This window comes from Podarcis erhardii (assembly GCF_964252035.2).
Source record: "Podarcis erhardii genome assembly, chromosome: 3".
In the NCBI taxonomy this organism is placed as follows: Eukaryota; Metazoa; Chordata; class Lepidosauria; order Squamata; family Lacertidae; genus Podarcis; species Podarcis erhardii.
Window position 1 is genome coordinate 65,312,736 of NC_138507.1, and position 27,620 is coordinate 65,340,355.

Sequence of the window (27,620 nt, forward strand, 5' to 3'; positions counted from 1 at the left end):
TTAGTCTCATGTCCAAAACAGGGGAGCAGCGTGAGGGCTAAAGGGCGCCCGCCTCCTTTGCGCCTTACAGCGCCGGGCTGAGAGGCGGGGAGGAGCTGGAGCCGAGGAGGCGGTGGCGGCGGCGGCGGCTGTTGCTGCTCCTCCGCCTGCGCTGCCTCCGCCCCTCCTTGGAGTTTTATAACTTGCCGGGTTTCCGCGTCCTGTGACTCTGGTCAGGTGGTTCCCTCGCTCTCCACAGCCGCCTGCAGGAGGACGCGCCTTCCCACCAGAAAAGAAGGAGTTGAACAAAGAAAGTTTGCCGAGCGGCAGCAGCAAAGCTTTCGGAACCTTCCCCTTCTCGCCCGGCTCCCCCCGAGTGTCGCTGGCGGCTGGGGAGCTCCCGGGGCAAGGCGGGCAGGCAGGCGGGCGGGCGAGGGGCGTGAGAATGGCGGGGGGAGGCGAGAGAGGCGGCGGCGGCGGCGGCGGCGGCAGTGGCGCGGGGCTGCCGGAGAGCCGGGAGCATCTGTTCAAGGTGCTGGTTATCGGCGAGCTGGGCGTGGGCAAGACCAGCATCATCAAGCGCTACGTGCACCAGCTTTTCTCGCAGCACTACCGGGCCACCATCGGCGTGGACTTCGCCCTGAAAGTGCTCAACTGGGATAGCAGGACCCTGGTGAGGCTGCAGCTGTGGGACATCGCAGGTGAGGAGGCGACAGGCGGGCGATGCCGGCTCTCGTACGGAAAAGGCGCTCTGCATGTGCTCGGAGGCCATCCCTCGTTGGGCGGGCTTTATGCGGTCTTGAGTAGAAGCTTGCTTTTGGTTTTGCTTACTTGGATGGAAAGTCCGTGTGATGTAGTGGAGAGAGGGCCGGGCTTGTCCAGGGAAGATGCGAGTTCATATTCCTGCTCACTGGGTGTATCTAGGTCAGCCAGTTTCTGTTTCGGCCTTAACTCGCCTTATAGGATGGGCATGATCAATAGGGTAAGTAGAATTCATATATGCCACTCAGAGCTGCTTGGAGGTGGGGTTACCCCAATGGGGCTGCCATTATTGTTGGGGACGGGGAAGAGCCACTTTCTGCTTGTCAGTTTTCTAAATGCATATGTTTGTGTTATGCGGAGGTAGTTTGATAAAGTTTTTCATGTATATATCTTATCTATGCTTTTCCATTGTAGTCTTTTGTATATACCCACACACAAGCAGAGGTACTAAGCCTTAATGTGTAAAGTATGTATATGTGTAAACTTTTAAAACATGGGCATAGGTTAAAGGTCTGCATGTGTGACAGCTGTGGAGGTTGTGGGGCTTCAAAGATGTTTCTACTCTTGTCTTGCATTCTGGATTTTCCAGAAGTTATCAGTATCAGCTTAACTAAAATATTTCTAAGTGTACTTTTTACATTATTCCAGACTTCTGGTGAAGTGTGTTAAAAACTCTGGATTTTGGAAATGAGCATTATTCTTTATGATTTATGGCAGTTGCTGTGTTGTTCAATAAAAGATGTTACTTCTTGTTTTAGACAAACTTCTAGTAACTGTAAGTTGCAGGGAGCTTTTGATGTGGCATTTTTTTCAGTTGCTTCACTACAAGGATGTAGTCTTGAAAGAGAAGTCTTCCCAGTTTTGCAAAATCCGATGTAATAGTCTCTTCGGTTCCTCTTTTCCTTTGCTAGCTCCCAGTTTGTAGTCTTAAAAGGTAGAGCAAACTGTTTTATATAGCAGTGGAATGCAAGAAGGATTTCTTTTTCATCTGCCAAGTTGACAACCTTCCAGTTATGGGATCAGCATTCTCTTCCTAGTACCCACTCCCTCTCCACAGCTGAGTCCAGCAACTATTTATCATAGAGTGGGTCAGTTAGGGGAAAAGCTACTATAACTACAATTCCCCCCTCCTCTTAATTTAAAGAAGTAATGTGATTACTGCAAACCTTTTGCTCTTCTGACCTTTTAGTTGGTTGAATTGATGTGATTGCAGAGCAGCTTCAAATTGGGGGTGATGCATAGGCCGATTTGCAATGACATATTTGGATAGGCCAGATTGCATGCAGCAGCATTTGAACTTTGCAAGTGTACTTTAACCTGGGTGGCATCAGGCAAGTTGCTCACCTTCAAATACTAGCCTGTAAAAGTGAATCATAATGACTAACTTAATAAGGTTGCTAGGACTGTAAAGCAGGCTTTATATAAACGTACTGTTAAAAACTCCATTCTGATAGTTGATTAAAAATGAAGGCTGGTCACTTCTCTTTTGAACATTTGTGTTACCAAAGCAGTCACTAATATGGGGAGTATTTATATTGGTGTCATTTTTCCAAATCCGCTGGTAGCCTAGAAATGGTCCTTGTTACATATACTTACATTTACACAACCAGTACAATTTAACAGTGCTAAGAAGCACCACCTGTAATTTCTATGTTGCTGTTACTGCCTAATTTGGGGGCGGGATGGGGGAGTGGGTCTGATGATTGATCTCAGATTCATTTGTAATAGCTCAGCAAAGGTTTCTGACACCCAGTTGTTAAAGAGCAGCAGTAAAATGACTTTCCCAGCTAAATTAGGCTGTTGAATGAAACAAGCAAATCAGGAATGGATTTTTGCGTGAAAGAACTATGAACTTGTACAGTTTGGCATGGAAAAAGAATTCCTGGACTCAGAATGTGCTCTGAGAGAACTTGTTGATTAATTTTAACAGTATGTCCTTTGCATCTGATTCTGATGGGTAGGTCTTTGTGTTCTTCTAGTAAACAAAAGTACATCTATCAAGCCTGCCCACCCCAGGTGTAATGGTTGAAAAAACAGAACACCAGTGTTCAGTAACATATATATGAGTCTCAACTGACAGCCGAACTGTTGCAAATGTTTGTTTCAGATGCTGGGTTTCATCGAGTTCTATTGAAATTATCTTTTCAAGATGAGGTTGCAGATTGATGTACTGATCTGCAGATATTGGGTGTTTTTGATGTAGTCTTTTATTTTTATTTCTCTTAAGGCTGTTCTACAACAATAAATCTAAATAGTGTTTATTGTTTTCCTCGACAGAACAACAGAAAATGACAACCTGTTGGCAGTACTAATGAGACTGATGGTAAAGGACTAAGTTTCAGATATTCCACATCTTAACCTTTCCCAGACAGCGTCAGATATGGGAATTGGCATGACAGGGACAGGGATAAATGAAGTTATGCAGCATCCTATAACTGCCTTCATTCAGCACTCGGCATAACTTATGCCAGCAGTGTCACTGGTGTAACTGAAATGCACCACATAGGAGTCCGTGGAAGGGAAGCTAGTGAAGGTTTGTGCTGGCCCCCCACCCACCGCAGGTAAAAAACACAAACCTGGCCAGAAGTAGTTAGAATGTGGCTTATGTTGCACCAGAGATACACAGGCATATCTTCCTGGTTAGAATTCCTTTGTGACTGTTGTATTTTCATCACATCAGGATGAGAGAATTGGCTAGTTTAAGTCTCTTGTCTAGTTAGTTCTGAAGCACAGTGTGTGAAGAACCAAATTCTGGTCTCCAGAGCTTTGTGTTACTTAATGGTCTGATCTTTCTGTGGTCTGGCACCTTTCAGTTTTCAGCTAATCAGTGCCATGAAATGTACTTGTAATTGGTTGCGCTTCATAAGTTAATGAAGTGCAAGTCAGTAGAGCGAAACATAACAATGCAGAGAATGCAACCTACCTGGCAAGGAGCCCGCTGAACCAGTGTTCCTTTCGTCAGTCCCCTAGATGTTTTGAAGTGTGTCCAAAACAATTTTTCTCTGCACTTTCTACAGAAGTGGTTACCCCAATAATAGAACAATATAAACATTGCAAGATACAAACACAGCGATCACGTGAAGTACTGAAACCATACGTTCTTGGAGAAACTGCCAAAATGGAAAAAGCTGAAGTTTTACTAAAGTGGCTGGGTAAATTCTGATTATTCCTTTTATGAGCAGACAGTCTTCTACACAGTGGTAGAAACTCATATATATGTAAACTAGGCACCAAATGGCTCCTCAGACCAGGGTCACAATCACCAAAATGGAATGCCTTGTTCCATTTTTTTTTTTTATAAATATTTATTAGAGTTTTTAAATACAAATGCACCAATAATAAACAATCTTACTTCTATCACAACGTAGTTTCATCACTTCTTTGGACTCCCTCACGTCTCCCGCTCCCATTTACATCGTTAAAAGATTTTTCCAAGCAAATTATCAACTTGTTTACGATCTTATATCCACTCATTCAAGTATAATCTAACAATTCTCCATAAAATTTATGTTTTCTTTAATCTCACTTATCATCAAATTCAAAATCTAATTTAGTGGTGGCCAATTTTTTATAATCTAGCATCCTTCTTAACATTCAACCAAATTACAATGTTTTTGTAAATACATCTTAAATTTCTTCCAGTCTTCCTCAATCCTCTCTTCTCCCAGGTCTCGGATTCTGCCAGTCATCTCGGCTAATTGCATGTAGTCCATCAGCTGCATCTGCCACTCTTCCAGTGTGGGTAGATCTTGAGTTTTCCAGTTTTTTGCGATAAGTATCCTTGCTGCCGTTGTTGCATACATAAAAAATGTTCGGTCCTTCTTTAGCACCTTCTGGCCGACAATACCCAAAAGGAAGGCCTCTGGTTTCTTAGTGAAGGTATACTTAAATACCTTTTTCAGCTCATTATATATCATTTCCCAGAAAGCCTTCACCTCAGGGCATGTCCACCAGAGGTGAAAGAATGTTCCTTCATTTTCTTTACATTTCCAACATTTATTATCAGACGAATGGTATATTTTGGCAAGTTTAACTGGGTGCCTTGTTCCATTTTTGGGCCAGACGACTTGGAAGTAGTATTTTTCAATACGACTTTTTGGTTCCTGAAATTCATTCTGATTGTGTAGATAAAATATAATGGATAGAATTCTACAGGATGTGTTGCTAGTGCAAAGATCTCCAGGCATGTACCTCCAGATGATGGAGACATCAGGTGCCATCTGTTGCCAAGAAGTGGTCAATAGCCAGGTGCAAAATGTGCCTGGCAACCTTCAAACTCTGCTTCCATGCAAGCAAGTCTCCCTGTCTGCCCATAGAAAGGTTCGAGCCGTTCATCCTATTTGTACTTGCAAGATGCCATTCAAAATCTTGTGACATACAGCCATTACTAATGTAACTTAGTTTCAAGTGGATTTATTGTTACATGCTGAATTTTAAGGCCAGGAAATATGTGTGCCCAAATTAGGTTACTGAGGCATCTGAGTTGATGATTGCAACCAGGGAAGCTAAAGCACACATGTCTGACAAGAGCCACTCTGACCCTAGAGCCGATTATCTTCTGAGAGAAACAAGTAGGATCTACAACAAAATATTGACATTGTGGAGTGCTCTAATTCTATTTTCCTGCCAATGCTTTCTTATAGGATACTCCAATCCATTAGTAAAGGGACCCCTGATCATTAGGTCCAGTCGTGACCGACTCTGCGGTTGCGGCGCTCATCTTGCTCTATAGGCCGAGGGAGCCGTCGTACAGCTTCCGGGCCATGTGGCCAGCATGACTAAGCCGCTTCTGGCAAACCAGAGCAGTGCATGGAAACGCCGTTTACCTTCCCACCGGAGCAGTACCTGTTTATCTACTTGCACTTTGACGTGCTTTCGAACTGCTAGGTTGGCAGGAGCTGGGACGGAGCAACGGGAGCTCACCCCATCGTGGGGATGCGAACCGCTGACCTTCTGATCGGCAAGTCCTAGGCTCTGTGGTTTAACCCACAGTGCCACCCAAGTATTAGCACACTAATGCAAAACTTGGAGTTGCTTAAACATACTGATGTTCCCTCTTTCCCCCCTCACTGACTGCACTTGAACTCCTGATGATGCTTCCCAGCTGAGTTTGCTATAAGAGGAAATAATGAAGGTTAGAAGTAGAGGTTCCAAGAATTTTGGGGGTGGGTGAATGTTGAGCGTCCCCTGCAATGGGGCAAGCCCTTAACTAGGCTCTAATCTTGGTACATGCTAATGTCAGTGTCTCTGTGTATGTGCATTACAAAACCTCATGCTAGCACAAGTTGCCCAGGATTTCCTAGTTTACTATTCCAGCATAATTTACGTTGCTATCCATTTAAAATTGGAAACTAAGTTTTCTATGGGCTCTTATTTCAATGTTTGTTGATTTCAACAACTTTGTTTTTGTTTTTCATGATAGTCGGCAGGACCCAACTCTTTTAAATGTTAAATCATGAGGGGTTTAGGGTGGGAAGGTGAGGAAATCATTTAGAAGCAAGTTCCATTAAATTCAATGTGACTTCCAGTGTAATCCTCAACATAACTACTCAAAAGCAAGCTCAGATCAACTCAGTGGGGTTTACTTCCAGGTAACAAATTATAGGATTATGGCACTGATGGCCAAACTTGGCCCTCCAGCTGTTTGGGGACTGCAATTCCCACCATCCCTGACCACTGGTCCTGTTAGCTGGAGATGATGGGAGTTGCAGTTCCAAAACAACTGGAGGGCCAAGTTTGGCCATCACTGCCATAATCGCATTGCAGGGGATGCATACGACCAACAGAGCGTCTGGTGCAGAGATCCCCTGCAGGGAAAGAGACTGTTCTGTGGCAAGAGAACTAATAATGTGAGCAGTAATAAAGAGCAGGCAGGCTGTGAGAAAGTTATAGTAGGGATATGAGGCTGCTGCTCAACTGTTTGCTAGGCTGAATATATGGTGCCTGAACATGGAAGTTGCTTTTCCAAAGAGGGCATCCACCATAGGCTAATGGGAAGTGGTTAAGCAGCTAACAGGAGTGTTTGAGCAATAGAGTTTTTTTTTTTAAATAAAAAGCGCATGGCAGTAGACTTCTCTGAAGTACCATTCTTGATGAAGATAAATGAGACTCTATTTTATTTTACAGTAGTCTCAAATTAAAAATGGTCTTTTTCACTTGTAGAATTCAAAAGGAACAAAGCACCACACTGATAATCTCTTAACCATTCCTCTGACAACTCACCTAAAAGAATGGTAGGCTGCAGTCCTATGTGTGTCTATTCTGCAGTACAATAAATTGTCCTTGGATAGCTACCAAATGAATGTTTTGCAGCAGTAAATATGTTCAGTATTTGGGGTGAATGGAGATAGTAAATGGAAGGGTCACAATGTTCTTCCTACAGATGAGTTCCAGTTGTCAGATGCATTCATAAACTAAACGTGCAAGTTCTTAGTAAAGCTTGCCCTTTAGAAAAAGGGAGTGACGATCCAGAATGAGCATGTGATAGTCATTCTCTTTAATTTTTCATATTGTCTGTCTTTGCAGTATTGATGTGTGGCGACAGGCAAAATAATTCTAGGCTTGTTTTGTTTTTTAAAATGAAATGTGGGTATCTGAAGCAAATAGGAAAATGACTCATCTACATAAAATCAAGCTTAAAATCAATCAAAGTTGGTATTTATATCATGTATAAAAACTAATTGTATTTTCAAGTGGAAATGCGTGGCTAACTGGGGGTAGAGAATTTAATTGCAGGAATCAAGAGTGAGTTGAGACTGTTTCAATATACATATGATGGCTGCTGCTGATGTATAAGACTTGGTACATACTTCCGTGCCTTTCCTTTTTAGAGCTTTGGTGGGCACATGTGCTGCCCGCAAGTACTTTTTTGTAGCCACCCTTTGGTTGGCTGTGAGTCTGCCTCTCAATTCAAAACCCTTTCTGAATGGGCTGACTGGGAATCCAGGGATGGTGAAGCTGAAGTGGGGAAAGGAATACAAAGGCTACCTCGTCTCCGTCGATGGTTACAAGAACATGCAGCTTGCAAATACAAAAGAATATATTGATGGTGCATTATCTGGACACCTTGGTGAAGTTCTGATAAGGTGCAACAATGTCCTTTATAATACAGTGGTACCTCGGATTACATATGCTTCAGGTTACAGACTCCGCTAACCCAGAAATAGTACCTCGGGTTAAGAACTTTGCTTCAGGATGAGAACAGAAATCGTGCTCTGGCGGTGCCGCAGCAGCAGGAGGCCCCATTAGCTAAAGTGGTGCTTCAGGTTAAGAACAGTTTCAGGTTAAGAACAGACCTCCGGAACGAATTAAGTACTTAACCCGAGGTACACTGTAAGGGGTGTGAAAGAAGATGGAGAAATGAGAGAATGACTATTTTTGACTGTGTTAATAAATTTAGCTGTCAGGTTTTGTGTTTTTGTTTTTATATGAGAGACTTGGTACATAATTGCTTTGGCCATTCTTCAGCGAGTACTGAGTGCAGCCAGTAGGATAAAACTACAGCATTAATTTAGGGCTCATCCACACTTACTTTTTGCCCTGTGCTTTCAAGGCACAAGTCCGTGTTTTAAACCTCTGTGTCCAAGCACCATCCCTCCCACCACCTCTTTCCACAGGAAAACCTGCTTTTTAACACTGAATCAGAATTAATGGAAATTTGGGTTTTCAACGAATTGCCATTTGATCTGATTCAGCAGTAAAAAGCTGGTTTTTGTGGGGAAAGTGCTGGGAGTTAGGGAGTAGAGCTTTAAGTGCAGACAGTGGTACCTTGGGTTAAGTACTTAATTTGGTCCGTTCTTAACCTGAAACTGTTCTTAACCTGAGGCACCACTTTAGCAAATGGGGCCTCCTGCTGCTGCTGCGCCGCCGGAGCACGATTTCTGTTCTCATCCTGAAGCAACGTTCTTAACCCAAGGTAATATTTCTGGGTTAGTGGAGTCTGTAACCTGAAGCATATGTAACCTGAAGCGTATGTAACCAGAGGTACCACTGTACCTGTGTCTAGAAACCCGGCAGAAAAGAAAGTATGGATGAGCCCTTAGAAATGCAGAACTATTGGGAAAGATACTTGACAGAGCATCAGGCTTGGAACTGATTATGACAGCATGTTCCCCCCAACAAACCCTAAGCACAAATCTTAAAGAAAGCTTTTCCATATTTATCTTTTGCTGGTATTTAGCACCCTTAAGGCTTAACAGGGTAGAGAGGAGAACAGATATATGCTGAAGGTGTAAATTGTGAGCCACGCTGATATGTCTGGTATTTTTGGTTCTGCCTGAAAATGTAAGCCTTCTACAGAGTCATAATAAATTAAATCAAACTTGCAACAGGATATGTCTCTTCTGAACACTCATTAATCTTGTCATTTGGCTATGCATGATTTGGTTATGTCAACAGATATAGGATTGTTACTTCATTTATTAACAGTGGCACATATGGCAACTTGTTTTAACTGGGGTGGAAACTCAAGGACTCCTTTATCGGACGAGTGGATTTTGCAGGTCTGGGAATTGGCAAATACATTCTACTGTAACAATTATATGACAGTGAGGGAAGGTGGACAATCTAATGATTTGTTTATTGAAAAATAGAATAATGCTTATCCTTTACTGGTGCAATAAAAATGTGACAATTTCCATCCGCATTTAGGAACACCATAAAATATATTGAATGGATTTATGGATGTTTATGGATAATAGAAAGTTTTGTTTACTTATAGTGTGATAATTATTCATCTGGCTATTTTGTCTTTATAATTATTTTGTTACATCATCTTTTAGTACACTTTTTATTCTAATAATAATAAAAAATTAAAGTAAATTGGTAATTGGGAAGTAAAAAACAGGGACACAGGTGGCGCTGTGGGTAAAACCTCAGCGCCTAGGACTCGCCGATCGCATGGTCGGCGGTTCGAATCCCCGCGGCGGGGTGCGCTCCCGTTGCTCGGTCCCAGCGCCTGCCAACCTAGCAGTTCGAAAGCACCCCCGGGTGCAAGTAGATAAATAGGGATCGCTTACTAGCGGGAAGGTAAACGGCGTTTCCGTGTGCTGCTCTGGCTCGCCAGAGCAGCTTCATCACGCTGGCCACGTGACCCGGAAGTGTCTGCGGACAGCGCTGGCTCCCGGCCTCTAGAGTGAGATGAGCGCACAACCCTAGAGTTTGTCAAGACTGGCCCGTACGGGCAGGGGTACCTTTACCTTTTTAAGTAAAAAACATGCCTATGAGCGAGTGGAGTTAGGGAATGTGCATATTCTGGATAGGATTGTATTCCCTCCAAAGATATGGGTATGCAGTCTGAGGATACTCCTTGATCCATTTTCATCACTGGAAGCCCAAGCAACCTCTGTTTCTAATGAGTGCCTTTTGCCTGTTTCAGCCAGTGCACCAGCAATAACCATTGGCTACTAAAGCCTGGCCACAGTACATTAGCAACCTCAAGACTAGGCTACTGCAAATGAGTTTTGTGTGGGGTCGCCCTTAAGATTAGCTCAGAAGCTGCAATTGGTGCACAATGCAGTGGTTGAGTTGCTAAGTGGGCCATGCTATTGTGCATGGGTAGGCAAACCAAGGCCTGGGGGCCAGATCCGGCCCAATCACCTTCTAAATCCAGCCCGCGGATGGTCCGGGAACCAACATGTTTCTACAGGAGTAGAATGTGCAATTTTATTTAAAATGCATCTCTGGGTTATTTGTGGGGCATAGGAATTCATTCATATTTTTTTTCCAAAATATAGTCTGGCCTCCCACGAGGTCTGAGGGACAGCGGGCCGGCCCCCTGCTGAAAAAGTTTGCTGACCCCTGCAAGTATTGCACGTATATATGACTCCTGCCTTTAAAAAAAATTGCATTAGCTGCCAAGCTAGTCTGAAAGGGCTTCATATGCCAGAGCTGTTGCAGGAGAAGTCCTCGCCACGACTCAAGGCGCTGTGAAACTAGGTATAGATTTACAAGGGGCTTTAGGCAGTTGTGCCTTGAACAGCAGTCCCATATGAGAAATCATGCATTTTAAAAAAAAAAATGGTGGGAGAGGGGAGAGAATTGGGACTTGTACTGTCCCTGTTAATTGCTGCTTGCTTGCTTGTCTCCCTCTCAATTTTAAAGCAGAATTTTTTGTTTAAAAGTTGGAATAAGCTGCTCTTGGGTGGAGGTGGGTAAACTTGCCACTCATTTCATACACAACTGTTTTCCCCTATGCTTCATCTTGGAAAGAAGACTTAAACATATAAATAAATAGCCTTTGGAAGACAGGTTGGCAGGAGTAGCAGTTCAAAGCAGCTAGAGGGTAACATGTTGACAAATGCCGAAATAAGGCATGTTTATTTCCCCTTTTGCAGTAGACTTCCTCCTATGTATGCACTATGAGTGTTTCAGTATGGCATAGGAATCAGCTTTTCTGGAAAGGCAGACTCCTCTTGATCCCAGCCCAAGTATGTTACTTCCTTAATACAGGTTGTGGATTGCAAGAGCAGATCACAGTGTCCCAGTTCAGATACAACTGCCACAGAAGGACTTCCAAAAATGAGTAGTGTGTGCTAATGCAAGACTTAAGCAAAAGTCCCTGAGGTCTTGTGGCTTGTGGCTTTAGTTTTGCTCTTGTGGAAAGACATGGTAAAATGTAGAAGTGACTATTCATTCTTTTTATCACATGAGCTAAGTCTTGTGAATGGAGATCCATTAGCCTGAGTTTCAAGCTTATTTTCAAGACTCCTGATTAAGCAAGATAATAAGGAAGCGCTGTTTGGTGTCAATGTGTGGTTTCAACTCGATTATGAATTAGAAATTTGTTTCCTCTAAAGCAGAATAATATGTTCAAGCTTGTGCCAGTGTGCAAGTCTAGGGATTGGGGGTTCAAATCACAGGCTGCCAGAAGTTGATGGCTAACTAGAAAAACAGGAAAAGTTACAGAAAATAGCTGCAATGCTTGTGTCTACCAACTAACCTTTCCCCATTTGTTTTAAAAGAGTATGTCGTGAAGATAACTTTGTCCACTTTACAAAACGTATAAACAACATCACCAGAGTAAGAGGTAACAAACCAAACAAACAACCCCCCCAGAAAAAAAAGTTGCAAATTAAAATGGCTAAAAATGAAAAACACAGAAGCAGGATAAAATCCAGATTTAAAAGCAGCAGGATGGAATCACTTGGTATAAATTCTAGGCACTGACATGAAATCAGCTGGGTAAATAAAATAGTCTTGGCATGACAGTTGAGAGGAATGGTGCCAAGTGGGTCTCCGTATTCAATAATAATATCATGGAGGCCCAAATCTCCACTTGGCCATTAAGGCTTCTGGGTGCCCTTGACAAGTCATTTGTGGTGGTGGACTGGTGATAAGTGGACTGAAGATGGTGGGTTTCAGCCCCATGTTGGGCAAAAAGATTCCTGCATTGCAGGAGGTTAGACTAGATGGCCCGTGGCCCCATGATGCACAACCACCCTAGGAAGAAGCACCTGTAGCAAAGAACTCAAACATGAGGTCTCCTGCTTCTCTGCAAGGAAGCTGGGAGGCAAGCACTTGCCGTGCAAAATAAGTTACTTCCAGTGCAAGGCTTGCCAGGACATTCGTAGAAGGGCACAGTCTTGACTGTGAGCAGAAGAATCACAAGCCTCCAACTGTAAATCTAAAATGAGAAGCAGAAGAGACTAGCAAAATTAGACTGGGATATGAGTTTTAAAGCTATGTCAAACGCTTCCCCAAGTCTGCTTAGATTAGGTAGCAGAAGGTGTTGAAAGGATACTGAGGTAGAAGGGATTTCCTTTCAGATATTATTAACAGCATAGTGTGCATGTCTCCGAGTCAAGTGGAGCTCTTAAGTTTAGTTTATGCAATTTCTTAGATGTCATTTCTTTTTTCTTTTTTTTTTTTGACATCTTTTTATTCATTTTCTATAACCAAATCACAAAAAAACAAAAACAAAAATAAACAACACAAACCAAAGAAAAAAGAAAACATCAACCAATACAAAACACATGAGCAAACCAGAAGACAAACATTAATTAACAACAAATTAATTAATTAATGTTTGTCTTAGATGTCATTTCCAAAACAAGACTCATGGCATTTCAGAGCAGTTAAAATGCACTAAAGTTCAAAACAGTGCAACCCCACCCCCATCCCAACACACTAACACACCAGGGATAACATGAGTGGAGGCAGGTACAGTGGTACCTCTAGTTATGAACTTAATTCATTCTGCAGGTCCGTTCTTAACCTGAAACTGTTCTTAACTAGAGGTGTGTTTTCGCTAATGGGGCCTCTTGCTGCCACTGCGCCGCTGACACACGATTTCCGTTCTCATCCTGGGGCAAAGTTCTCAACTCGAGGTAACTCTTCCAGGTTAGCGGAGTTTGTAACCTGAAGCATTTGTAACCTGAGGCGTTTGTAACTCGAGGTACCAATGTATGTATGAAATCAGCCCCTTGGATCACATTTTATGCAAATTCATGACTTGGTTGAATTAAGTTCCCTGGATTCATGTGTGTGGCTGAGAAAATGGTAGCCTGGAGAGAAGAACAAGCTGCACATGACTCTGGCCCTGAAATTTCTCTGCTAAACACAAATAAGTCAAATAACTTACAGAATATTTTAGCAGTTAGTTCGAGTCTCTTAAAAGGAACCGGGAAGAAGCACGCACCAGAGGTTACAACACCTCCCTCTGTATAAATTGGGTCATTCCTCTAACTGTTTGTGTTACTTCAGAAGATGAATGGCCTTTAAAATTTCATAAGGCAGAAGAGATGATAGAAGTGTGGTATGGCAGGTCTGCCAGTTCAAGAGGTTTCAATGTGTTTAAAACCTGTGATAGTTGTTAGTTGTTGGCAGAGCAGAATAATGTGAGAGTATGTCCGGGTATGTTCAGCATGGGCTGTAAAGTGCCACACAGTATTGTGCAGAGATTTTAGACTGGCTTTGTAGCCTTGGCTGCTTTCCAGACAAACTTGTGGCAAGCAGATGGGAAAGGAGGGAAGAAATGAGAGAAGAAGGTGCTGTCACACCACTTGTTATGTTGTAACTGTTTCTCATTGGGGCAGACTATCTTTCAGTTAGGGTCTGGCTCAAACAAGCAGGTACGTCATGGTGGATTATTATGATTATGATTATTATTCTTATTATTACAGTGGTGCCCCGCAAGACGAATGCCTCGCAAGACGAAAAACCCGCTAGACGAAAGGGTTTTCCGTTTTTCAAGGTGCTTCGCAAGACGAATTTCCCTATGGGCTTGCTTCGCAAGACGAAAACGTCTTGCGAGTCTTGCGATTTTTTTCGCTTTCCCCCCCCTTTTTCTAAGCCGCTAATAGCCGCTTTGCCACTTTGCCGCTAATAGCCGCTAAGCCGCTAATAGCACTAATCTGCTAAGCCGCTAATAGGGTTGCTTCGCAAGACGAAAAAACCGCAAGACGAAGAGACTCGCGGAACGGATTCTTTTCGTCTTGCGAGGCACCACTGTAATTGAATTGAATTTATATGCCGCCCTATACCTGAGGGTCTCAGGGCAGTTCACAGAATAAAATCAAGATATAAAACCCCAAAATACCTAATAAAAATAAAAACAACAACCCAATAGCCCCTCTCCCCCCAAAAACACCAAAATTTAAAATGGCATAGGATGTAAATCGGATCAACCAAAGGCCTGGTTAAAAAGGAGTGTTTTTGCCTGGCGCCTAAACGTGTATAATGAAGGCACCAGGCGAACTTCCCTGGGGAGAGCATTCCACAGACGGGGAGCCACCTCAGAGAAGGCCTGTTCTCGTGCTGCCACCCTCCGGGCCTCTTGAGGAGGAGGCACACGAAGGAAGGCCTCAGAAGATGATCTCGGGGTCCGGGTATGTTCATATGGAAAGAGGCGGCCCTTGAGGTATTTCAGTCCTGAGCCGTTTAAAACAAAAGGAAATTGTACACTTTGCTTGTAGTCAGTGGTGATCAGTTGGGGTTTTCAGTATGCAACTTGTTGCCATTTGTTTTTGCAAATATAGAAACCTCCATTCATTTCTCTGCACTTGGATTCTGTACACGGAGAACCACTGAACAGGGCTGAAGTGTTCACACTGCATGAAGCATTGAAAACCCCTAAGACAAGGCAAGGTGACTGTTGAAACTGGTTTTGAGCAATCATCTCTTGAGAGCTGGCAAGGGCATTATGTCTTCCTTCTGTTAAAGGAAGTGAATTTTCAGTATCCAGAGCTGTTTTAATTTTAGGTCAACCTTTACCCTTAGGATGATGGGAGAAGCAATTAAAAATATATCTAAAACCAACTATAGCCTTTTAAAAAACATACAATGAAACATACATTTCAGGGGGCTAAAACTGGTTTGTGACTTCCTAACACACTTCTATACATATACATATACATATACATATACATATACATATACATATACATATACATATACATATACATATACATATACATATACATATACCCCCATCAAACATTGCTTGGTAGAAGCTCAACTTTACCATGTACCTGCAGCATGGGAAATGTTGAAGAAGTGCCCAAGATGTAAGCAGGATGTGGTTAACCAAAACTTGTAAAAGAAGCATGAATGGTTTGGGGAAAGAATAATGAAGGTTCAGAAGGCAACAGTCACAGAAGAGAAGTGAGCTGACATGCATGGAATAGGCATTCAAGACTGAAGGGGTCTCGCCTTGGATGGGGATCTGTTTTTTACTTTTTCAGGTGCAGTAGCAGTAATATGATTCAGCAACTAGAAATAGTGGGCCAGTGGTAGGGAACATGTTGCCCTGGATGTTGTTGAACTCTGCTCCCATGAGCTCTAGCCAGCATGACAACGGTCAGGCCTGATAGGAAATAGCAATCCAGCAACAACTGGAGGGCCACAAGTCCACCACCACTGGAGTAGATGGGTGGTCTCATCCTACTTACAAGTCAAACCCTACTAATCCTATTGTGCGCAAGCTAAAGAAACTTTGAGATCCTGACTTTTCAGTTCTGTGCTGTGCTTGGCAGAATACCATGTTAAAGGGTTTCTGTCATGTTAAACTTCAAAACTTTTGCCCAGTTCCGAACACCTACAATCTAACAAGGATAAGGGTAAGTTCTTGTTACTATAAATTTTGACAGAATTTTCCTGCACCCTCACCAGTACCTCATTGACTTGTATAAATATCCCTGTTTTCATCCAATTACTGGTCGAAGATGCTAGTTTTATTACCATTGTCCTAGGATTAATTCATGGTAAGTAAGAGCAGATATGGTAGACGTTCTGAAGACTAATTAGGCTTGCACAATGCTGGTGCATGTGCAGAGTTCCAGTTAAAATAAGTTTCTTGGTAACAGTACTTGCTGCTGGAGTTCATGCCCACATGAGTAGTGTTTTAACAGGCACTGTGTGCAATAACTAACTTTGTGAATTGGGAATTCCACTTTTCTCAAACTTCATGTTGCAGAGAATACCAAAGGATTCATGGGGCAAGATGTTTTGTGTGTTTGCCCTTGACTTGATCTAGGGATGGATTAAGGTATATTCTAGAACTGGTGTCAGCTTCACTTTAGCTGATGGACCTAGTTTTAGCAGACTACAGAATGCTGTGTTGTAGCCAGGTATGTGTGACTTCATGGGAAGTTGAAAATTGCACTGATTTTCTGGTGCTGGATCCATCATCTTCAAATGTTTGATCCTAGCACCTGAAGTATAGTATTATAATGAGTTTAGTGAGAGGCTTTTATGTCATTAACTTGGCTGGTTAATATTACAACAGTGCCTACATGAACAAATTACAAGATAAAATGTAGAATAATGATCCAATTTTTCATTACTGTGCTGACCCCAGTACCATAGAAACAGCCTCCCCGTGCCCTGTTTAATTCTATTGCAATTTTTAAGATCAGCATGCATAATCCTCTTTTTGACTGTGTGCTTTGTCTCTACAAAAGATAAAAGCCTTCCATGCAAGTTATCCAAGATAACTTGGATAGTTTATAATTATACAGGTTTTTACAAACTTGGCATATGTGGTCAGAAGGGGTGAAAGGGAGGACTGGTTGATATAGCGTCTTGCATTGTTGCAAAAATCAGTTGATGTGGGGAGGAGGGGAAGAAAAACCTTGCATTATAGGAAGTCTTGTGGAGCCCATAACCCAAAATTGCTGGGGCTACTGCCTCCCTAAATCGACTCAGTCAAAGCAATTCTCTGGCAGTGGAAGAAAGGTGTGTTCTAAGTCCTAGCCCAATGTCTTGGTTAAGCAGCCTTCTCTCAACAGGCCAAAAGCCAATTAAATCCCACACACACACACACACACACACACACACACACCTTAAGTGGTGCTGTAAGAATTCTAAACATAGTAGCCATGTTAGCAGAACTGTTCTTTAAAACACACATGCAATAGTTGTTCATAGTACTACCCATGAAAAGTTGGTTTGTGTGGGCTGGCCATCCTATCATGTGACAATGTTGGCCCGAAAACAAGAAGCAGAACTAGATGGACCATTGCCCTGATCCAGCAGGCTCTTCTTATGTTCTTAAATGATAGAGTTTCATATTGTGCCATAATCAGGAGTCTGAGCTGTTCATGGTATGTCAGCTAATTCAGATGCCATCTCTGTCTACCAACAACTTGCCCAACCTTTCTGTCAACATCTTCTGGCCTAACTGTGAGCTATTAATGTTTTAACTGAAGTCCCTGGCACAAATTTATTTGATAATTTTGTGGTGAAGTGGTTAAACTCTGGAAGGGAAGTCCTTGGGCAGGGTGGGTGAGTGTTGCAGTGGGTGAAACCAGCAGCATGTGGTTTTGATTGATTGATTCGGAATTGATTGATTGATCCGGAATAAAATACCTTCTTCAGTTTGCAACATGACCACCTCTGATTACAGTTCCCAGTACCATACAGATTTCATTGGAAGTAAGCCCGATTTGTTTTCGTAGGACCCCCTCAAAAAGTCTACAGAGGGTTTTGTACAACATTCCAATACAGCTACTGTTCTGGAGGTTAAGTTAAAGTCATTCCTTTCTGACTTTAGTGTGCTATATACAAATGCACACACCGACATATATAATCATAGTAAGCAGTTAAGTGGCAGAAGACTAACAATTGTTCCCAGACAGCCAGGAGCAAAGGAACGTGCCTTTTCCCTAACCAATACATCCAGGATTAAAAAAGAAAAAAACCCTGTTAACTTTTATTCTCTTCCTTTCTATGTGAAATGTGGGAGGATGCAGTTAGGAAGTCAGGAAAAACTTAAGAAGAAACAGGAAGGGAGGAACTCTGGCATGGAAGAACAGGGTAGCTTCAGAAGGTTGCAGAGGACATACAAAATGATGTCAAGGACTTTAGGTTGGCCACCTTGGCATGTGCTCTAGTGGGATCTTTAAAAACTTGCTCCTCCTTTCTACCTTGCTTGTACACAGGGTCTTTAGGCAGATGACCTCCAGCACTTGACAAGGGATCTCAATCTCCTGTTCATCGAAAGACGTCCTAGCATTCTTAGTACTCACTCAATGCTTGACCGTTAAGCAACTAGAATTCTTTTAACGTTATTATCAATGTGTAAATGTTAGTTTAATCCCTTGGAAATAGGGTACATGAATTTTGCAATAAAACGTGCACACCTTCAGCCATGAATGATGGCTTTTGCTTGAACGACTAATCCACTGTTAAGCTGAGTAAAGCTATTGCTGTGGGGATTAGCTTGAAGGTACATGTGGCCAGGGTGTGTCTGTGTCTCAAGCCTACTTTGCAACAACAAGGGATTGGGCCAAAGGTTATCTGAAACAAGAATGGGTCCACCAACATCTCAGGACACGCACACACCCCTGTGCAGACATCCTAGGCTCTAGGAACATAGGAAATGTCTTGCATACAAGCAGAAGAGCTTGCTCATCAGGCCAATGGCTCATCTAGTCCAGCATCCTGTTCTCACAGTGGCCAACTACATTTATATTTAAAGCCTGAAAACAGAACCTGAGTGCAACAGCACTCCCCACTTGCAATTCCCAGAGTCAAACCACTGGTCTGTCTAGCTCAGTATTGCCTACACTGATAGGCAGCCACTCTCCAGGGTTTCAGACAGTGGAAATTCCCAGATCTATATGGAGATGCTGATGACTGAACGCGACACTTTCTGCATGCAAAGCACCAACTTATGGCACTTCCTCCAGGCTCTAGTGCATGTCTGTGATGTCCTCTACATATCCCAGACTTCTGCAGGACTCTGTTCACCATAGATGGACACTGTGTTCAGGACCCTGTACAAATCGTATTCTTCACTCTTCCAGTTGACCCTTCCAGAGTGCCTGATCTGGCCAATGGTGTTTGGCCAGATCAATTGTTTACTGTTGGATTCCCTAAATTCTGTTGGATTCCCTAAATTCTCAAAGTCTTGTGCAGGCAGGCTTCATTATTTCACTCATCTCTAGCTCTTCTGAGTGCTAGCTCAATTGGACATACATTTTGCCATATTCACATGATTGGCTGCCAGCTGCCACATAACCTGATTATCAGTATTGAACAACCCCTTTTTGCTTTGGCTACTTTAAGAAAACAGTGCCTAGTGCTTCCCTTCGTAACATTTGCCCCCTTGTCTTTCAGGTCAAGAACGTTTTGGCAACATGACCAGAGTGTACTATAAAGAAGCTGTCGGTGCTTTTGTAGTATTTGATGTCACAAGAGGCTCAACATTTGAGGCAGTTTCCAAGTGGAAACATGACTTGGACAGCAAAGTGCTTCTCCCAAATGGCAGCCCAATCCCTGCAGTTCTAATTGCCAACAAATGTGACCAAAAGAAAGACAGTGGCCAAAATCCTTCTCAGATGGACCAGTTCTGCAAAGAAGGTGGTTTTGCTGGGTGGTTTGAAACCTCTGCAAAGGTAAGAATATTCTTAAACCAGGGTAAGCTTTAAAGTTTATGTGTACATATGTGAAAAACAAAAGCTGTGCAAAGGCACACTTACAAATTGAATCACAAAAGTTTCTGGCCTAAATAAATGTTTGTTATCTGATTTCTTTCATATATCTGTCTGATTTTGTCTCAGATACAGTTTTGGGGAACAGCTATTATTATTATTATTATTAGTAGTAGTAGTAGTAGTAGTATGATTACTTTCTTGTGACAAATTCTGTTACAAAAGAGAAAATTCAAATACAGCTCTAAAATATGACATAATAAATTTGAAAAAATTGTCGCACAATGTGTATTCACCATCGCCCTTACCACGGAAGTCAATCTGTGTTTGATCATGTTAGAAGCCAAATGTCCAAGAGCTTATTGCCTATCCTTTCTTAATTTTGATGTGGTTTGGATTTGGATTTGATATCCCGCTTTATCACTACCCGAAGGAGTCTCCAAGCGGCTAACATTCTCCTTTCCCTTCCTCCCCCACAACAAACACTCTGTGAGGTGAGTGGGGCTGAGAGACTTCAAAGAAGTGTGACCAGCCCAAGGTCACCCAGCAGCTGCATGTGGAGGAGTGGGGAAGCGAACCCGGTTCCCCAGATTACGAGTCTACCGCTCTTAACCACTACACCACACTGGTTCTTAATTTAGTGTAAATAAATCTTCTTGCCATGTAATTATGTGGTATATGATACTTATTTGTTTTAGTCATATGGACGGTGAAGCATTAAAATCCAGGAAATGAAACTTTAGACCAAACTTTATAGTTAATGGCTGTGCTTTTGATCTAAAGAGCACATCGCCTGAAACAGTAACGGCTTCTAGAAAGCTCAGACACATGTGACTCTTAAAAGAAATGCAACCCCACTGCTTCTTGCTTTGAGCAAACATTTGAATAACTAGAATCACAACCCATTTCTCATGATAAATGTGTAAGGAAGCATAGCTCATTGGCAGAACATTTGACTATAAGTTCCAGTTCAGTTCTGGGTGTTCACTCAATAGTGGTTCTTGAAAGGAAGACGTGTAGCTCAGTAACTACTGTAAGTATATCGTTGATGTTCTAAGGGACCCCAAGTTCTAAGTTTCATGTATCTCTGCTTTAAATGGCTTGAGGTAGAACAGCTGATGCTGCCACACATAGCTGTCTAATTGGGGCAAAATTGCAGATGGGAGCTAGTATAATTTCATCCTTCTGAAAATCACGCATTCAGGTGCAGATGTTGTCCACTTTTGATAAGGAATGGGCATTCAGGTCTAAATAGGCACCCACATTCTGCCCCAACTACTTAATTGAACCACACATATGTAGATGCAGAGAAATCTTGCCCCATAGCAATGGTGGGCAATGGAACTGCTTGTACAGCAAGATAGAGAGATGTGAATAAGGCACTAGGAAGTAATCTTGATTGATGTGAAATCTCAACATGTTCACTGTCTGATCCCTGCTTAGCTAGGCTCATGCAGGGGAGAAGCAAGCTCTGAAAATGGTAGCGATGCAGCTGCAGGAGTGTATTTGTGCTGCCAAAGCAGGCCCCCCACCTAAAAGACAGGAAACTAAATTAAAAGCTTTTTAATGCAGCAGCTTCCATCCACCTGAAGATCATTTTTCTGTGTAGAAAATGAAATTCAACAGGGCACTGGTTTTGCACTGGCCTTAGAAAGGTAAAGTTGCAGACTTTAACCTTAAACCAATTGCATGGAAGCTGAAATAACAGTCATGAAGTGCTTTGCTTGTAAACTTTAGTTCTGAGCAGTTTTCCTAAATGGTTTGAATCATTGTATCGAAACACCTTTTACACAGCAAGTCTTCAACTTACGCATGGGTTACGTTCAGGGATCGTACCTACAGCCAAAATAGTGTATTGTCAAAACCCATTGAGTGCATTGGTGGATGGGATTGCTGAAGTCTTTTTTTCCTAGAAGCCCACCCCCTTTTTGCCCCCTTTTAATTTTTTTTTTAGAAAAGATTTGCCGAGCACATAAAGCTGAATGTGCATTAAGTTGTGGGGTTGTTGTACAAGGCTTGCATGCTGAAGAGGTGGCGTTCTTAGATTCTTCTACACACGAAAGCATTAACTTATCTCCTATGGTTTCCTCCACAGGATAATATCAACATAGATGAAGCTGCTCGGTTCTTGGTAGAAAACATCCTTGCAAATCTCAAAGCCTTTCCTAGTGAAGAGAATGATGTCGGGAGACTAAAACTGGAACCGGGTCCTCTGACAGCAGAAAGCAAACCTCAGTGCTGTTAGTTACATCCAATCTTGAAGTGACACACTATGTCAGAGCAGCAAGATTCCTGCTCCTCATGTTGGACTGCTGCTATGGTGCTTCATCACAACAATCCTAATGAGGAATTGTGTTTTGTAGAGTTGATCACACTCCAAGCGTTTACACACTTTTTTCCTTGTTGGGTAGGACTTCAAATTGCCTTCTACACTATATCATTCTATATCATTGTCTGGTTGTGAACCATTTAGCACAGTTGAAAGCTGCCTCCAATACGAAAAGGCAGTATTTATCCTACAAGGCAAGGGTCAGTATGAGTGACTCAATCCCAATATTTATCTTTCACAGTGCAATTTCAGAACTAGAATAGGAACATCTGTCTATGAGTGAAATTGTTCATTTTGATAAGTGCTATTATCGTTTGCTTATATCCCCTTAAATGCATACAAAATCCTGTAGCTGCCTCCTTTTGCTTTTCCCATAATGTCTCCTCCATTCATCTTGAGCACCAGGGCACCAAGCCTTTAGGGACACTTGGCACCCAAGAACACTTCATTTCTGAATAGCACAAGACTGATATTAAGCAATGGTAATCTTAAACTCTATTGCTTGGAAAGTCGGGATAGGAAGATTATGCTGTTTGGGAGGGAGTGATAAGGATAAGTCAGTGCTGTCCCATCTGACCAATGAGTAACAGTCCATTTCTGACTCAGATAATGGAAACAAACATTCCAGTACACTTGCATACATTGCATCTGTGCACAATTAAACTTTTAAGGAAAATCTCCCTTCTTGCACAAGCACAATTCTTTCTGTATGTTCTTATGGTATCTGATGGGTTGAAAATGAATAATGTGCCTGATTAAACTGTCTCAAGAATTTTTAAAAAATGAAATCAGATTGCAACACAGAACTGTCAACTTCGATCTTTTAACTGATAGGTGTACGAGTAGAGACCTCTTCTTAATCATGCTATATTTATAGTACAGTACCTGCATTTTTCCACTTTTACTATTCTACACAAGGAGTCACACTTGATTCAAGTCTTGCACAAGAACAATTTGCAAATGTGGAATATATTATTGCTTTTATTACTATTGCTATCTGCTAAAGCTGTGTGTGCAAAAATAAGAAGTCTGAAGTATCTGTGCAAAAACTGCCTTTTTCTTATGGTGTGTGTGAAATGGGGTGACTTCTGTAAAATATTTAGCGCTTTGCATATTACAATCTTAAAACCTGTTAATCCTGTTTTCTGCACCTTACACCTATATAACATAGCATGCCAGCCACTAGACATCTTGAAGTACTTTTGACCTAATATTTCTGAAGGCTTAAACTGGGTCACAAATCTATTTATGTGACCAAAGATGTTTTGATATGATTTAAATATCAGGCAAATATTTTTATGATGTAAATGCACAAGCCTAGAGTTTTTAGAAGGTATGTTCAGGCACTTTGTCAAGAATCCAAAGAGAGCATCTCATGTTCCTAGACTTCTGTTCTAGGCTTGCACTAATTTTGTTGAATTCCACAAAAGTCAAAGCCCCTTTTAATCTCGAATCCCCTAACCGTTGTGGTTTTCATTTAGTTTTCTAAAATAAATAAAAACATTTGGAATAGATTTTAATACACATGAAGTGCAAACTCTAAATGTGAGCTTGAGTAACTCATTCTGTTTTTAAAAAATCAAAATAAGCTTCCTAATGGTAAATGTAATGGTAAAGCATCCTATAGCCACCTTCTGCACCCCAAACTTGCTGCATTGGATGTGGAGGGGATGGGTAACTGTGTTTACATTAACAGATGTGTGCAAATGAACATGTTTATAAAACCTCATTGAAGATGCGGTCTGCTAGCCACCAGCACTTCCGAGTAGGGCAATAGACAAGAGACATTCTTTGGGGGCTCGTCTTTGCCAGGCTTTCAGTGTTCTGCTTAACATGGCAGCCCTTTGAGCAGAAATAATCTCTGCTTGTAAGGAAACAATCTTATGCACAGGTCAGCATTTGGATAACATCACACTACTTGTTGATACTTGTCCAATGTGATATCAATTTACAAGAAGAAGAAAAAAAGGTTTTGTATACTTACTGTGAGTTCATGTTGTCCTTGAGAAAGCATTGCACCACTTTTTCTTAAGAAGGAACTCTCACTTCTGCAGCTTTTTAATTAAACAGTTTAGTTAAATCTTATCTTTCCAGTTACACGTTTTTGAATATTTCTTCCCAAAATCTAAGTGAGAAGTTTACATTGCATTTTGACAGTGGGTGTTCAGAGCTCTGATATCAGCAAGCTGCTCTGATCACTTACAGAATTCTTAGAACATTCAAAAGCAAAACTTCATTGCAGCATATAAAATAGGTTGAATATCACATGATTTGTGCTGTGTAATGGTAAAGCATCCTATAGCCACTAGAAATGTACCAAAGTTGGGGAAAGAGACATCTGCTAGCTTGGTGATAGTAGCAAGGCATTACAGTAATTCATGCTTACCAAATATTTACTGGTGTGCCTATTTAACTATTCAAAGCACATTACTGTTGATAGGGAGTCTTCCATGGATATTGCATTGTTCTAAATGGGAGCAAAGCACTTGCATAAAGGCGCATGATGGTGCATTTTGGCATAGAGGCCACAGAGTACTCAGTGTTGCACCTCAGTCTACCTGTATGGTACAGAATGTGGTATTAGCTGTAGAACTCAGCTTAATTTAAGAAAACAAACAAACCTTTTGTGCCTCTTAAACTAGCTTAAAGCATGTAGGCAATGCTTGGTGGAGCTCAAAAGCCAGAGGCAGTATTATATGTAATCTCTAGTTTGGGGGGGAAGGGAAGCATTAGTGCCTACTGTTCTCTGAGTAGCAGAAAGAATGTTGTAAAGTAAGTTGTTGATAGCTCCACCTCCTTTCTATATCTTTTAACCTTAGCAGCATAATTGTATAACTTGACTTCCATGCATGGTTCTTGAGAAGTCACTATTGTCCAGAGAAGACAAGTCCAACAGCAGTGACCCCCTTTCTCCCTTTGAAGTTCATTCAACTCCTCTCTTAGAATTGTCACTCTTAAATTTGAAGGGTAAATGAAATATGGTTTATTCCCTGGCTTAATTTCGTGTTTTTCTCAAACTGCACAGGGACCTTACTGCTCCCTGATGTGCGACTGAAGGGCTGATGCCTTCCACTGTAGAATATTTAGTTAAAATCCCTACACTATAAGGGCTGGGAAAGATCTCTGCTATGTGCTTGGACAGCTGCTGCCAGTCAGGAATGATGGCCCTGGTGTGTGAAGCCTTTATATTTGGATTTCTAAGCTAATATTCTCCCTTAACAGCCTTGTCGTGAGAATTTTGACATGATTGCCAAGGCTAATGATAGTTACAGTCCCAAGACACCAGAAGGGCCAGGATGGAGTAGGCTGGCCTAATTGGAGGGTTTCCTGAATGATGGACAAGAACCATGTTCTGGCTCCCCCCCCCCCACCTTCATTTTGCTGTGGTGTGTCCTCTAGTTGAAATGAAGGGTTCTGTAACACTATACATACATGTGTGTACATGTACAATCACTGTTGTTTTTCATACGTCTGTGTTGTCCACTAGCTCTCCAGGATTAAGAACAATTTCTTCTCTTGGAATATTTTTTCTTCCTGAGAACTAGTTGTCTCAACTTGCTTCTATGTCCTATTCTTTGTTCCCAATTTACTTGCTCCCACATAAACAATCCGCCTTAAGTTTTTAACCATACTTGGGGATGGTCAAAAGTTAGTTATGAAACTTTGGCCTTCCCCAATCTTGAGTCTCCAAATACTGTTGGACTACAGCTGCCATCATCATTCCTGACCATTGGCCTGCTGGCTAAGGATGATTGGAAATTGTAGTCCAAAAATATCTGGTAACCCAAAATTGGGGAAGGCTGACCTAAAGGATCCTTGCCACAATAAAGCTTGAGACCTATTGTATATATGAGATGAATAAACTGAGCCAGCAGCTGTAAAATGAATGCTTAGGCTATATATCCAAACCGCTTGCTCACAGTATATAACCCATGACATACTGGCAACAGTTGGTGTCCTTGCATCATCCTAGTTGTTAACCCTGTTTGGGACTCTTGACTGCTTCTGTATTTTTGGCTCCTGGTTGGATGTGGCTCTTTAAAACCATACAAGTTCTAAAATATTTCCCACATTAAGGGCATAGTCTGCTGCCTAAGAGTTATATAGTGCACTCCAATTCTCATTGTTCAGTTTAGCTGTTTTCCTGCTTAGCATAAGTTCATAGGTGCATGAGCAGGTAATGAGACAAGGCAGTTTGGGGAATGTGTAGCCTGCATATTCCTTCCACATCCAGCCTGTGCCACCCTCTGCATCAACACTAACTAGGAAGATGGGTCTCCACTGAACCCTTTTGGAATCCAACATGTGTTGCCTGTGTCTATTTAGGCACTAGAATATGTACTATATATTTCTAAATATTTTTGGAAGAAAATATATGTTGATAGTTTTTCTACTTTGTACACCAAGTTTTTAATACTAAATCCAATTATTTGTGTGTAAAAGCAAAAGCAATTGTCTACTTTGATTTGCTCCAATACAGTGCTCAGGATCTGTTCTCTGTTCTCATCCTTGCTTTTTTGACACAATTTTTGTTTTCTAAAGCTTTAAAGTGCTCTTTATATTTTGTATAAATAAAATTTGTAGTCAATACATTGTGTTTCTCTTCTCTTCAGTGGGAGTCAAGAATTATCCCATGTGGGTTAAGTACAGTACTGGGAGATGATGTTTTGGTAGAAACGGAGTGTGGATTAACAAACATCCGAAGTAACTGAGTAATTCATTTCCCCAGAAGATCCATTATTCCTTTAAGTTCTAGGAGGCTTCATGAGCTTTCGTTGGACAGGTTTTAGAAGATGCAATGATCTGTACATTCCCTGCCTGCCCTGTAACTGCAACTGATACTGTAAAAAAAAAAACCCAAGCAAGTCAAACAGTTCATAGGAATGAGTCAGACCCAAATCTCACCAGTCTTCATAAGAGAACTGGATAGGCTGCAGCTCTCTGCTGTGTACATTCAAGGCTGGTCCACATATGTAGCAGACCAAACCTGTCCTACATGGGACTGCATATTTCAGACTTGTTTCACTCCCCGCCCCCCAACACTGCTATGTTAAACCTCTCTGCAAACAGAAAGCCAATGCAGTTGGACAAAAAATCTTTCTCTCCAATGCATTGTCTTCTGCTTGCAGGATTTTTTAAAAAAGCAAGTAGTGCATTCCATTCTGCTGTATGTATAGACCAGTCCTTCAGACATAGTCCAGCTGGAGGGCCACAGGATCCCCAATCCTTGCAAATCTGAGTTACTTGAAAATCTGTTGCATTTGAATCCCAAACTCCTTCCCCTGTAATGTTTTCTTTCCCTTATCTTGTTTCCAAGAACTATTTTGCTTTTACTCCTGTTTCCTTGAGCGTGTGCCTCACTGCTTGTACTGAGCACAACAATTGATCTGGTAAGGTACTCCCAGGGCAGGCCCAAGACATTTTGGCACCTGATGCAAACTGCAAAGTGGTCTCCTTCCCTGCCAGGAAAGAAGAGGTGAGTGAAGATCTACAACAAGAATAAGGGTGGGGAATAAAAATATACCTAGGGATCTGCTGACCCTGCAGATCCTGCTACCTGAGGTGGTCACCTCACCTTGCCTCATGGGTGGACCAGCTCTGGGTACTCCAGTACCATTATTCTGTACTGTAGATCATACATACATGGGGGCAGGATAAATTTAAGAGTGGCTTCTGAT

At 41.9% G+C, this 27,620-nt stretch overlaps 1 protein-coding gene across 1 annotated transcript; it reads left to right on the forward strand.

Annotated features, from left to right (window-relative positions):
• The first annotated feature begins 191 nt into the window (after positions 1-191).
• On the forward strand, positions 192-26,532 carry RAB32 (RAB32, member RAS oncogene family). The gene is made up of 3 exons (XM_081854392.1): positions 192-680; positions 19,300-19,577; positions 21,709-26,532. The coding sequence occupies exons 1-3, from the start codon at positions 425-427 to the stop codon at positions 21,856-21,858; spliced, it is 684 nt and encodes a 227-aa protein (XP_081710518.1). The 5' UTR covers positions 192-424; the 3' UTR covers positions 21,859-26,532.
• Positions 26,533-27,620: the final 1,088 nt, after the last annotated feature.